Source organism: Rhinopithecus roxellana, chromosome 8 (genome assembly GCF_007565055.1).
Source record: "Rhinopithecus roxellana isolate Shanxi Qingling chromosome 8, ASM756505v1, whole genome shotgun sequence".
Lineage (NCBI taxonomy): Eukaryota > Metazoa > Chordata > Mammalia > Primates > Cercopithecidae > Rhinopithecus > Rhinopithecus roxellana.
This window is the reverse complement of record NC_044556.1, coordinates 19834394-19847495: the sequence shown is the minus strand read 5'-3', so window position 1 is coordinate 19847495 and position 13102 is coordinate 19834394. Positions and strand designations below refer to the sequence as shown.

General features: G+C 41.5%; 1 protein-coding gene and 1 pseudogene across 3 annotated transcripts in view; both read left to right on the top strand.

Annotated features, from left to right (window-relative positions):
• TGFBR3 (transforming growth factor beta receptor 3) overlaps positions 1 to 13102 on the top strand; it is a 215599-nt gene that overhangs the window by 124738 nt on the left and 77759 nt on the right. For all 3 annotated transcript variants that reach the window (XM_030935974.1, XM_030935972.1, XM_030935973.1), the window contains exon 4: positions 11679 to 11816. In XM_030935974.1, the coding sequence (XP_030791834.1) occupies positions 11679 to 11816 (138 nt within the window). The remainder of the gene's footprint in view (positions 1 to 11678; positions 11817 to 13102) is intronic.
• On the top strand, positions 9945 to 10091 carry LOC115899315 (annotated as a pseudogene).

The following is a 13102-nucleotide window of genomic DNA, read 5'->3' as shown; positions in this document are numbered from 1 at the left end:
TACCCTGGTCTGCTCTTAGAGCAAATTTGAAATGGTTGTTTTGGAAAATGTGCTATGAATTTCTCTCCAGACCTTTGCACCAGGGCAGGCAGTCCAGCCTAGCAAATCCTTGGCACTTGATGCGCATCTTTCATAACAGAACTTTGATGCTGAGACTCAGTGTCTTGAAATCAGCACAACAAAATGGTGCCTGAGGAGCAGTGTTTACTTTGATCATTCTTCAACTTCTGTGCCCCAGCCTTTCACGGAGCACAAATTGCTTTACCAGAGTTATGGTGCTGAAGCCCGCAACTGTTTTTGTAGTCTGGTTGCTGTGGTGATCCTTAGCCTTCCATGAAACTCCCATCTCTAGGGAAATAGAAACCTTTGCAGCTGTCTCGGCCTTTTTGGTTTTGTATCTGGTGGAGGTCTTCACGGAGCTTGTTCAAGCCTGAGAGTGATCAGTTTGGGTCAGAGTAAAATACACACATGGAAACAGGGCATCCCCTTCAGGATGTGTTGTATTAAAAAAAGAAAACAAACAAACGAAAAAACACAGCTCCCTTATTCTTCTCGCCAATTGTATGAGGACTTTGAAGTATCTCCAAGTCTGACTAGAGTGAAGTGAGCCTTGGAGATGTTGTTGGTCATGATAGTGCTATGAGTAAACTTTGGGAGCGTGACTCAGGAAGTGGGGTTGCCAGGTGGGGAAGAAAGAGAGTGGGGGCAAAGGGGAAGCTTAACAGGGCCTGTGTGTGCCCAGAGAGAAGTTGGTTTAAGAAGAGGATGTGAGTCGAGTCCAAGGATGTCAGCAGCTTGATGTTTAGAGGACTATGAGGAAACCCATTTTGACTTGAAGCCTCAGTGGAGGATGGTATAGACAAGAGCTTCTTTCCATAGGAACCAAGGGAATGGAGAATAGCAGCTGTGGTTTTAGTGGGCAGAAGTAATAATAGCTAACACTTAGAGAGTGCTTACCAGATGCCAGTCACTGTTCTAAGTGCTTTCGACAAATGACAGATTTAACATCTGATGAAATAAATACAATTATTATCCCCATGTTACAACTGATGAAATTGATGCGAGTAGAGTCTTAATATCCTCAGGGCCCTAGGGTGGGTAGGTGGAGAGCTGAGATTCCAACCTAATACCTGACTCTGAGTCACTGTTCTTAACCACCAGGTCAAACTACCTGTAATTTAGAAAGGAAGGCAGAGTGACCCAAAGGATTGGGTTACAGGAGATGTGGCCAACTTAGAAGAAAATGTAGATCTTGGAAGACATTGAATTATGCTTTAAAATGTGTGTGTTAATTCATGTATTAGTCCATTCTCACATTGCCATAAAGAAATACCCAGACTGGGTAATTTATAAAGAAAAGAGGTTTAATTGACTCATGGTTCTGCAGGCAATACAGGAAACATAGCAGCTTCTGGGGAGGCCTCAGGAAATTTTCAATCATAGCAGAGGTGAAGGGGAAGCAGGCACGTCTTACATGGATGGAGCAGGAGGAAGAGATAGTGAAGGGCAAGGTGCTAAACGTTTTTAAACAGCCAGATCTGGTGAGAACTCTGTCATAAGAAAGCACTAGGGGAATGGTGCTAAACCATTTGTGAGAAACCACCGCCATAATCCAGTCACCTCCCATCAGGCCCCACCTCCAACATTGGGGATTATAGTTTGACATGAGATTTGGATGGGGACACAGATCCAAAACATATTGGTTCCTTCATTCATTCATTCATCACCAAATATTACTGTAATTCCTGTAAGTGCCAGATATTGGACTAGGTTCTAAGGTGATAAAAATACAAGTCCCACCCCATCCTCTGAGATAGTTTGTGTGTACAAAGTTAATACAAGGATCAGATTCTGGATGCTCTAAGAGATGGGTCAACAGGATATAGGTCAGTAACATCCTCTGGACACAAAGTCTTCCTTCCCTTCCTCCCTCCCTCCCTTCCTTCCTTCCGAGTTTCGCTCTTGTTGCCCAGGCTGGAAATGCAATGGCACAATCTCGGCTCAACGCAACTTCCGCCTCCTGCGTTCAAGGGATTCTCCTGCCTCAGCCTCCCGAGTAGCTGGGATTATAGGCATGTGCCACCACACTCAGCTCATTTTGCATTTTTAAGAGAGACAGGGTTTCTCCATGTTGGCCAGGCTGGTCTTGAACTCCTGACCTCAGGTGGTCCTCCTGCCTTGGCCTCCCAAAGTGTTGGGATTATAGGCGTGAGCCACTGTGCCCGACCAACACAAAGTCTTCTTTTTTTTTTTTGAGATGGAGTCTCGCTCTGTCGCCCAGGCTGGAGTGCAGTGGCCGGATCTCAGCTCACTGCAAGCTCCACCTCCCGGGTTCATGCCATTCTCCTGCCTCAGCCTCCCGAGTAGCTGGGACTACAGGCGGCCGCCACCTTGCCCGGCTAGTTTTTTGTATTTTTTTGGTAGAGACGGGGTTTCACCATGTTAGCCAGGATGGTCTCGATCTCCTGACCTCGTGATCCGCCCGTCTCAGCCTCCCAAAGTGCTGGGATTACAGGCTTGAGCCACCGTGCCCGGCCCAAAGTCTTCTTAAAGAGCATGGCATTTTTTTTTTTTTTCTGTGATCCAATGTGAAAATACAAAACAGTAAATAATGCATTTCTCCCTGCTTCCAGAAAGAATTGAGAAGTTTACTTTGCTGAGTTTGTGTATATTTTCCAGCAATAAAATAGTTCCTGCTCTTACTACTATAGAGCAGCTTCCCATTCTCCTCTATGCCCCAAGGCTGACACCCAGGATTAAAGATGGGGTTGGGTAGGTCGGGGGAGAGAGAGACAGACAGGTAGAGACATTCATTCTACTTCCAGCACTGTCATTTTCTAGCCTTCTGACTTTGGCAAGAACACCAATTTCTTTACCTTTAAGATAGGATTAATTAGATAACTATGCAGAGCACTTCATTTTGATGAGAGCAGCACATCTCAACAGGAGCCATGGATCTACCTGTTGTCTTTCCTTAGGAGATGATGATGATGATGATGATGGTTTTCACTACTGCTGCCACCACTGTTTTTAACAATAATCCAAGTGTGGTGTTTTTGAATGTTCATATCTTAGTAATTACTTCTCTCTAGATTTCTGATTTCTGCTAGCAAGGTAACACTGTACTCCTAAAGAATTCCTTACCAGCTTCAGGTTAATGTATTTTCTAAGATTGTACTTTAGCCCAGGGGAATCCAAATGCCATCCTTGGATGCTGAGAGCATCTTAAATCGCTACCTGAATCAACTGCATTTTGTGGGGGTTTTTGTTTGTTTTTGCTGTTACAAATTAACTAACTTTAAGATGCTGCTTAAACAGAAATCCTTATTGAGCTCTTACCACCATAATAGTTCATTGCCCAATGTGCATGGCAAGTCAATACACTGAGACACCAGATTGCAGCAGAGAAAGTGGTTTAATTGTACAGCTGCTGAACTGGGGGAAAACTCAAATCCATCTCCCACAGGAGTTTGGGGTTGGAGTTTTTAAGGGTTTTGGAGTGGGCTGAAGTATGGAGAATGTTGATGGGTCGAAGAGTGCAGGGTAAAGTCATGGGACAGGGAGATAAAGAAACGGTGTTCTCATGCTGATTTGGTGGTTCCTTTGTGGGGGTCTTTAAACTGGTTGGTGTCAGCTGTCCCGTTGGAATTCAGGATCTGCTCCAGCAGTTCTCTAACACAACCCTTAGGATTCTAACATCGGACATCCTACCTATCTATAGGAGCAATGGGGATGCAAATGGTGAGAATCTAGTGCATGTGACTTTTGGTTACAAGAAAGTAGGTCAAAGAGCAGCATGTTAATGCTTAATTATAACTCTATTTTCTGTCCAGAATTCTTGTTAACCCAGTGAGGACAGCTTCATCTATGACTGCATGTAGCAGATGGAATGATTACTCCAGTACCCAGATTTTGTGGGAATTGAGTTCCTGTTATGCTTATTTTGTAAATCAGCTTCTAATGATCACTCCAGTGATTCTCTTTATTATGCAGTTTGATACACCACGGTACTGACACACAGGCCATTCTAACATTCTGTTGTTGGTAAAGACATATACATGTCAGAATACTGGCTTACTAAACAGGTAAGTAGCAAAGCTAATTTGAAGCCCATTATAAAAGGTAGCAATTAGGCCAGGTACTGTGTGGCTCACACCTGTAATCCCAGCACTTTGAGAGGGTGAGGTGGGAGGATTGCTTGGGACCAGGATTTGAGATCAGCTTGGGCAACATAGCAAGACCCTGTCTCTACCAAAAAGAAAAAAAAATTAGCCGGGCATGGTGGTCTATGCCTGTGGTTATAGCTGCTTGGGAGGCCAAGACAGGAGATCGCTTGAGGAGTTGAAGGTTACGGTGAGCTCTAATTGTGCAACTGCACTCCAGCCTGGGTGACAGAGTGAGATCTTGTCTCCAAAAAGGAGAACTTGAGAGGAAATACATTTGTATAGTAAATGGTTATATGGGGCTTTGGTTACATATTAGTGTTAAAAACAAAAATAAAGTGATCTGAATGGATGTATTTATTAAATGTGACGGGGAATATATATATATAAATCAAACTTTCCCCCCATTTTAATCAATGTGCAAATATTGAGTTTCTTCAGTTTGCCTAGAATTTTAATTTCTAACCGTTCTAACACACTTAATTGCCTACATGAAAACCCATGTAAATTTCTGTGCCTCTAAAAGATAGTGGAACTTTTGCTCAGAATATTTTACCTTTGTTATCTATCCCTAAAGAAGAAAACACGCTCCAAAGGTTTTTTACATTTTACATGTTTTTATTTGCGTAACTGTTTAAGATAACAAATATTTTCTATTTTCTTTTCTTTGCCTTGTGTGGTTCCCATGGATGGCCCGAGTGCCATTATACGCTGTCTTACACACAGAGAGGATGACGATTAGGGTGGCTTGTCCCACAAAATCTGGGTGTGGCCTTGATGTCCTGTCCAGCATACCTTCCAGGAAGCATCCTCGTCGTTTGTTTCAGTAGCTGGAATCTGCTTTTCTTGACTATGTGTTAATGTTCTGTTTACTATGTATACCCCAACCCCCTTTTTCTGGTCAGAAAAACAGGACAATATGACTCTGTAATTATTATTCTAGTCACATTTCATTAATAACTTTTGTTCGTTCCTTATTTTATTCCTTCTTTCAGAGAACTTGTTGACTGCCTACTAAATGTCTGCCCCTGTGCTAGACCTAAGGATACAGAAATGAGTGTGACTTAGTTTCTGCCCCTGGAGAATGACCTGAGGAATTTACACAGTGACAGGGGAGACAAACATCCAAACCAGGGCGTCCGATCTTTTGGCTTCCCTGGGCCACATTGGAAGAATTGTCTCGGCCCACACATAAAGTACACGAACAGTAATGATAACTTATGAATGAAAAAGAAAAAAATCACAAAAGAAATCTCATAATGTTTTGAGAAAGTTTACAAATTTGTGTTGGGCCTCATTCAAAGCCATCCTGGGCAGCATGTGGCCATGGGTTGGATAAGCTTGATCTAAACAGATCATTATAGTGCCAGGCAGAGGTAGAAACACCAGTGCTGTCTGAGAGAGCTCCAGCTTTGTCTGAGGGAGGGGGAAAGATTTTACTGGAGATGGCATTGTGAGCTGGACCCACAAGTCCATCTGGAGCATTGTGGTCCACTTTAGGCCAGAATCCTGCAAGGCTGCAGTGTGTTAGTGATGTACACAGTACACTGTTCACACAACCTATCTTAATGCCAAAGAGTGATAGAAAAGTGCCTGTCTGTGTGCTCAGACTTGCATCAGTAGTGGCCTGCTGAGGGCACTAGCAGCGTTCCTCCACCGGAACCACCCACACATCAGGGTCTCTACTCTGCCTGCCTCTCTTCCCTGCAGCCGGGGGAGCTGTGGCTGCTCTGGGAAGGAAGGGCCTGGGTCTCTGGAATCTCCTTGCAACGGCTCCCAGGACCCCTTTAGAAGGTCATGACCTGTAGTTTCATAAATACTCCTCTGTTTATATGAGCTCTTGCCCCTCAACCCCCAACCCAAATTTAGTTCCCAGTATTTTTCCAGGGCATACAAAATATGGAGCGGAGCTTATTTCTGCATCCCACTTCAGACTTTCATTTTAGTTTTTTTTTTTTTTTTTTTTTGTCTCTTTTGTGGTTATATTAGATTATTTGCAGAGGCTCTCAGGGAATCCTGAATCATGTCCTTTTTGGGGGGAGGGGCGATGAATCCTGAAATGAACTGACAGTGTCCCTCTCAGCACATTAAGTGGTTTTAAGACAAAACCATTGGGAAAGAGCTTGATATCATTTGACCAAGGAGAATGGTCAGTTGAGTGCCCCAGGTTCGGATGGGGACCCTGGGTGTGTGTGTGTGGGAATGTGTGTATGTCAAGATTTCTTGAATTCAGCACCAACTGATTAATATTCCTCTAGAAATTCAGAGAAATATAAAGAAAAAAAAAAGGAAACATTTAAAAGCTCCAAACCCAGTTCTCTAAAAATATTTTGAGGGAATCTTTTTATACCAATTCCCAAATGGTGAAGGACAAGCAATGGTGAATAAAATATCAGCTGTAGGGGTTCTGTAGACCAGAATATACTAAATACTGCAGCAGCAACTAAGTAAATACTGTTCCCACCCCTAGCAGTCAGTTGCACATTTTAGATCCATCTGGGGTCAGGTTTGAGTTCCTAAAAGTCATATTGCCCAAATGTCAGTGAAATTTGAGTTCAGTGGTAGGACCTAGTGTCCTGAAATAGGTTTATGCCTTTCCATTTGTGCGTGCAAAGTGTGGGTGCTGGGAGACCCAGATTCAGGATGTTTTCAGTTACTACTAAAATTGTTGCCAAGTGGATATCTCCTTACCCCTGAAGAGGGGACAGATGATGGCTATATACAGACCAGCATGTGATTTTATGGGTCTTGGTTATAGGCACGCTGTTGGAGTTCTTTTTTGTCTTTCTTATCTTAGTGTAAACTGATTATTGAATCATCCGTTTCAGAGAATTATTTGGTCTGGTTTTAGATAGTAAGCGTTTCCCTGGTAGTGTTTTGGATGACTTCATTGCTTCACAGGTCCACAGGGGCTGTTCTAAGAATCAGAAATGTTGAAATGGACCTCACTGACACGTTGTTAGCAAAATTGGACAGCAAGTTGCCTTGCTCACTTTGCTTTTTCGTTTGTTTTAATGAACCCCTGAAGTAGGGGGTCTAACAATACATATTCTGAAATCTCTATGGTAGAAATGCCTTGCGTCTGTATTATGAATCTTGGGAAATTCAAAACAATTTTCATAAGGAATCTTTCCATAAAGTAAGTAGGGTTTCCCCCTCTTCCTGTAATTAATTTTCATAAAGTAATTTACAGAGTTTGAGACAATAGATAGTTTTTGCTTATCAAAGATAATCTTTAGAGAACTGAGAAGCCTTCACTATAACAAGGTCCAGAAAGGATTGTCCTTGTTATTTTCTGCTGATAATGTGAGCAAGGATGTGCTTCCCAAGTGGGAGATAGGGAGGTGGTCTTTCTACTACTCAAAGGCTTTGTGCTCCTTAGAGTTGTCCTTGACTTTGGTCAAAGTTGTGTTCAGATTTCCCAGAAAAACACCCAGAAGGTCTGCTTTGAATTTCTTTATAAAATTATATGTTCGTTGCATTGCACAGATAACCACAGAAGACCTAGTATGAATAGATGTTGTAGAACAGGTTAGACCAATGAGCTCTTTTCCATTTAGAGGAAGAATCAACAATGTATGAGGGATGGTGTTACATAAGGGATGTGGCAGATCAGATTTGCTTGCATTTTCTCACACTATCGGGAATACCGAATATCCAGCACTGTTTGAGATCAGCATGGTTAGAACAGGAACTCTTGGATTAGGCTTCATGGACCAGTTGTGGTCAAAGTATGGGTTCCACCAGAAACTACATGTTAAAGTTTTTTTAGTTTTGAGTCTTCATCTATTAGTTCTTCTCCTGAAAGGATGACATCTTAAGACCAGAGGTGTAATTTGTAGTTTAATTAGATGGAGCCATTTTGTTACCATTGTTGCTGTTAGAATTTTCTTACTCTTTTACAATGGGGTTCTTAACCTGGGTTGATGGGTGCTTAACCTGGAGTTCATGGGCCCTGCAATGAATGTAATTCCCTGACATTGTCTGCAAAAGTTTGTGTGATGTGGATGTTTTTTGTTTGGTTTGGTTTGATAAAGAGAGGGTTCATACATGCATTAAGTTCTCAAATGCTCCATGACTCCCAAAGATTTACAAAGAAGCCAGTGGTTTCGAGACTGGTCATTGCTGCTTCCTTTGAGCTGCATCCCCTTTAGCTTACCAGCCTTCACAGCTCGCATGGTCCCAGTGTTCGATTCGTTATTACTTATGAACCCATAGACAAAGCTGTTAACCTGTATTTTTATGTGTAAATTTGACTTAGGATTGATGGTCAACTCTTTAAACTACTGTTTGGATTTCCAAGCTGGAGATTGCTGCATACTCTTTGTATCATTTCTTCACGGGGATATTTATTTGCTGTAGTCTGTCTCAGCTCGGCCTTTAGACCATGAGCACTGGAGAGTGTAACCACAAAAGCTTCAGGAAACTGTTCTTATATTTGTAACTGTAGTCTACCCTGAGCTATAATTGATCCGAAGGAGGATTTTTTCTTTTCTTTTCTTTTCTTTTTCTCCAACCTGGGAGAAATTGGACAACTTAGCCAGGAATTCTTTGAGATACTGCAATGTGTTCTCTCTGGAAGCTTTTATACGATTGTTCTTTTGTTAGTTGTTTTGATTGTCCTTTATCTTCCCTTCAGCAAGATTTACTCAAGCAGGGGAAGCCTAGAAAAGACAGGGTGCTGAGGGATTAGGTGAGCGGGTGCTTGCAGGACTCATTGTCCCTGCCAAATGATCTTTTAAAGAAACTATTGGGTATTTTTCTTTGAATTTCCCAATTGTAGTGTGAATTCTTCTTTGCCAAACGGCTTTTGGGGCTCTGCCTGGACCCCGTGTGCCAGAGTCAGAGATTCATCTTGGCCAGACACTGCCACATATTGAAGAGGGAGCTGTTTCCAGGAAAGCTCAGAGGGCTGTGGCTCCTAGAAATCTCCTTGATTGTATGAGCCAGGCCTCAGCACTTTTGACCATCTGGAAAGTTTTGGACCTGAGCACCAATATCTGTCTCATAGATCTTTTTCTTCTCATTTCATGAGCTTTTATAAAAAATTCTTGTTCATTTGAGACACATACTTATTAGTATTTTGTAGTATATATTTGAGCAAAACTTCTGCTTATCTATGAGCTCTAAGAAGAATTGTATGCCTGAGTACTGCAAAGAAAATCTTCAGAAGAAGGGTTGATGCAGCCCCTGCAGATATACATTACTATTCTTTGTGCCATTATGGTACTCAGTAAATAGTCTTGGAATAAATAGAGAAACCTTTTACTGATGCATGCTATTAGTGAAAGTCAGAGTGTTGCTTTGCAGTTTTCAGGTACTCTGGAACAAACGATGATTTCATCCCTCCTTCATTCTCCATAATGTGTGTGTCTCTTTGTTCAGTACAGTTTGAATCTTTGCTTCTGCTGTTTCTATAGCATCTCTTCTTCTTCTCAGTGGCGATCAGTCTGTTTATTTCAAGATGCAGACAGCATCTCCAAAGTGTGCTGTGAGGTAGAGTCTTTACAACCAAGGAGCACATTACTTTGCTGTAGCTGTACTTGACGTCACTGTTCATCTAGTATTTTGATTTAGCACTGTGCTTATGCCAAATATAAAAATGATCCTAGCTGTGTGCAGAAATAGCTCATGACAGTTGGAGTGTTGCTTATTTTTTAAATTTATTTATTTATTTTTTTTTGCAAATTATCCAGCTAAATTCCTTTGAACCTTTTTTCTCCTTTAGGTAACATATAAATACATGAATTTGCTGTGATAAATCAAATATTATTGTATATGCTTACTTCCCAGCCTTTTGGCTAAGATCAAGTGTATTATCGTGTATATGTTAAGCACAGTTTTTTGTTTTTGTTTTTGAAACAGAGTCTCACTCTGTAGCCCACGCTGGAGTGCATTGACACGATCTGGGCTCACTGCAACCTCCACTTCCTGGATTCAAGCGATTCTTGTGTCTCAGCCACCTGAGTATCAGGTGCCTGCTACCACGCCCAGCTAATTTATTTTTGTATTTTTAGTAGAGATGGGTTTTTTCCAGGCTGGCCAGGTTGGTCTCAAACTCCTGGCCTATAGTCCATTTTGGAAATTAAGACATGCATACTCAAGTTAGTGAACAAGATGATGCAAGTTATTCTTAGAATATTTTTGTGGCATCGAAAAGCGGAGAATTAAAATATTATTTTGACATTTACTGAGTGCCTACCATGTGCAAAAACCTGGGTTTTGAAAGATAATGAAAGTTTAGTGTCTTATTTATCAATGACCTGAGAGTATACTATGATAAGTGACATTGGTCGTAAGTGGTCCCTACAAAAAAAGGTAGAAGTATGTTGAGATCACAGTGGGCTGACAGCCACTGGGAAAATGTGAAGTAGTCCAGCGTTTAGTACCCGATGGTTATATAGACTCAGATTGTGGATCTAGACCATGTCATCCTCATGAAAATTCTGGCTGAGATGTACTATTATTCCCAGTGCATCACTCAGTCTGTGTCTTTCTAGCCTAAGTCCTTTTTTGGCCTGTCCCTCCCTTATTACTTTATGGTTATCTTTGATGAGTTCACTCTGTTTAAATATGTGATGCTTGGGTCTTGCCTCCCCGCTGTGTATGGAAAGCCAGTATGGACAGACTGTATGAAAGTTTCTAGTCAATATTTCCTTATATATCCTTTTGTTCTCCTATGTTCATGTTGCCCTGGGCTCATGTGTGCCAAGAGGACTTTGTTGAGTCCGTGGCTTGCAGCTCCATTCACAGGTGCTTTTTGGTGATGTTATGACAACAGTGGTGACCTGCAGTAGTCCTTGATCTGCTGTCAAAATTGGCTACAGTTTTGGTATCCATCCCATGGTTTTCTTCCTTTTTTTTTTTTTTTTTTTTTTTTTTGACAGTGGTTGTATACAATCACTCTTTATTCTGTGTGTCCTCTGTGCTTCATTTCTTTGGAAAAGCCCTTCAAGCTAAAAGCTGAGACAGCGAAAGCCCTGGCAGCCTCCCTTGGCAGCCCCTTTCTCTCAGCTTTTGGCACTTTTCTTTGGCAGAACCCATTTCACTTTGTGGAGGCTGGAGCTTACCTGGAGGAGAAGAAAGTCATTTCTCTGGAGATCCAGAGGGATGACCCCACCCCCAGGGGATTTTGTTTTCCAGTTTTCACCTTAGTCATTTGACCTACAGCTTAAAGCAGGCCTAAGGGAAGGTAACTTTTATTCCACCTTTGCTGACTTTTCGAAAGAAAAAAATGTGTTCTGTTTATTTGTTCTTTGACGGGGAGCTAATTCATGCTTTTGTTGAGATTAGTGTGGTTGACCCATATGAAGTAGCCATTTTGTAGTAAAAAATGGTCAAATATTGGCAATGTCATCTGGTTCAACTTAATGTATCTTATTCATAGGATCTGAGCTGGATTATAGCTTGTTTCTGTTGATAGTGAGTTGCAAAAAAGTATTCCAGAGGCTGCTCTGAGTGATTTTCATGGAAAGCCAGGGCTAAGATTTCTACCCTCTTTCTGTTGCTTCCTAGGTCACACTTCACCTGAATCCCATCTCCTCAGTCCACATCCATCACAAGCCTGTCGTGTTCCTGCTCAACTCCCCACACCCCCTGGTGTGGCATCTGAAGACAGAGAGACTTGCCACTGGGGTCTCCAGACTGTTTTTGGTAAGTGCTTAAACCTCCCCCAAACTGATCCTTAGCACAAGGGTATAATAATCCTTAAACTTTGCCAAACTTTTAATAATGGCTTACTTTCATTGAAATAATGCCAGAGTCCAAAGAGTGTTAAATTTGGAGGATGCGCTTAATGATATTTGGATGACATAGATAAGCATTCACAGAAAGCAGACACACCTGCCCATCTTCTGTGGGCAGAGCCAGGGGTCTAGTGCGCACATTAGAGCAGGACCTGTCGTCATACTCTATGTGGCCTGAGCTTTGGTTTCAGCTCTGAAACCCCGCTTGTGGCATCAGGAGCACTGTAAATATTGTAACTGGCTACTGGGTGTGTGGTCCCTGACCACAAAATAAATATGCACGAACCCATACTATTTGTATATAACACAGGCTGATTCCTGATATGAGGATCTGTTTGTTGAGAAAGTGACACAGTGAGCTCCAAAATGAAGTCATTTGTATTTTATTAAAAAAACAAGCTGGAACCCAGCTCTTGTGGAAAGATCCAAATATTACCTACTATTTGTAAATCATGTCCCTTTGAGTTTGCCAGAACATTCAAGTTTCCTAGTTGTGGAGAAATAGATGGGTTGTTTGGATGGAATTTTTTTGGTATGATATCATGTCTGATGATGAGCAATACTGCAACTTGGTAGTGGTAACTCACATTTGTCTATTGCAAGAGCTGCAGGCTAATGTCCTAACTGCAGCGCCTGAGGCCTTAAACCTCTCTTGCCCACAAGCATCCAAAACAAGTGGAGTCCCCAGTTAATAGTTTTCCTCTTGCCTCATGAATAAACGTTGCCCAGTTAATGACTCCCAATCCAGATCTGTAGTTTCTTTCCCCTGTGTTTGAAGAGTACTTCTAAAAACTCAAAGGTTCTTGTTGGATAATGTAAGAATCCATAGTCAATACAATTATTATAATAAGTACATAAATGAGTAAAAGGGAGAAAAGAAAAAGCTCATCTTTTTAGTAAAATGCCAGCTAGTAAATATAGAAGGAGCAAAGGAGTTAGAAAATGATCATTTTGCAACCATCATAATAAAAGTTGACCAGGCAAGAATTATTAACAGATGCTAAATCTAGCAGAGATGGAGGGAATTCAGGAAATAGTATATTTAGATATTCTTAAAATATCTTTTGTACAAATTGCTTATTAATTACACATAAAAAATAGTGACTATATACATTGGGGATATCCCATGATACCTTAACCAAGTGATTAAAATTCATATCAGCAATGTGGGGCAAATGGACGTTGTGTGCCTAT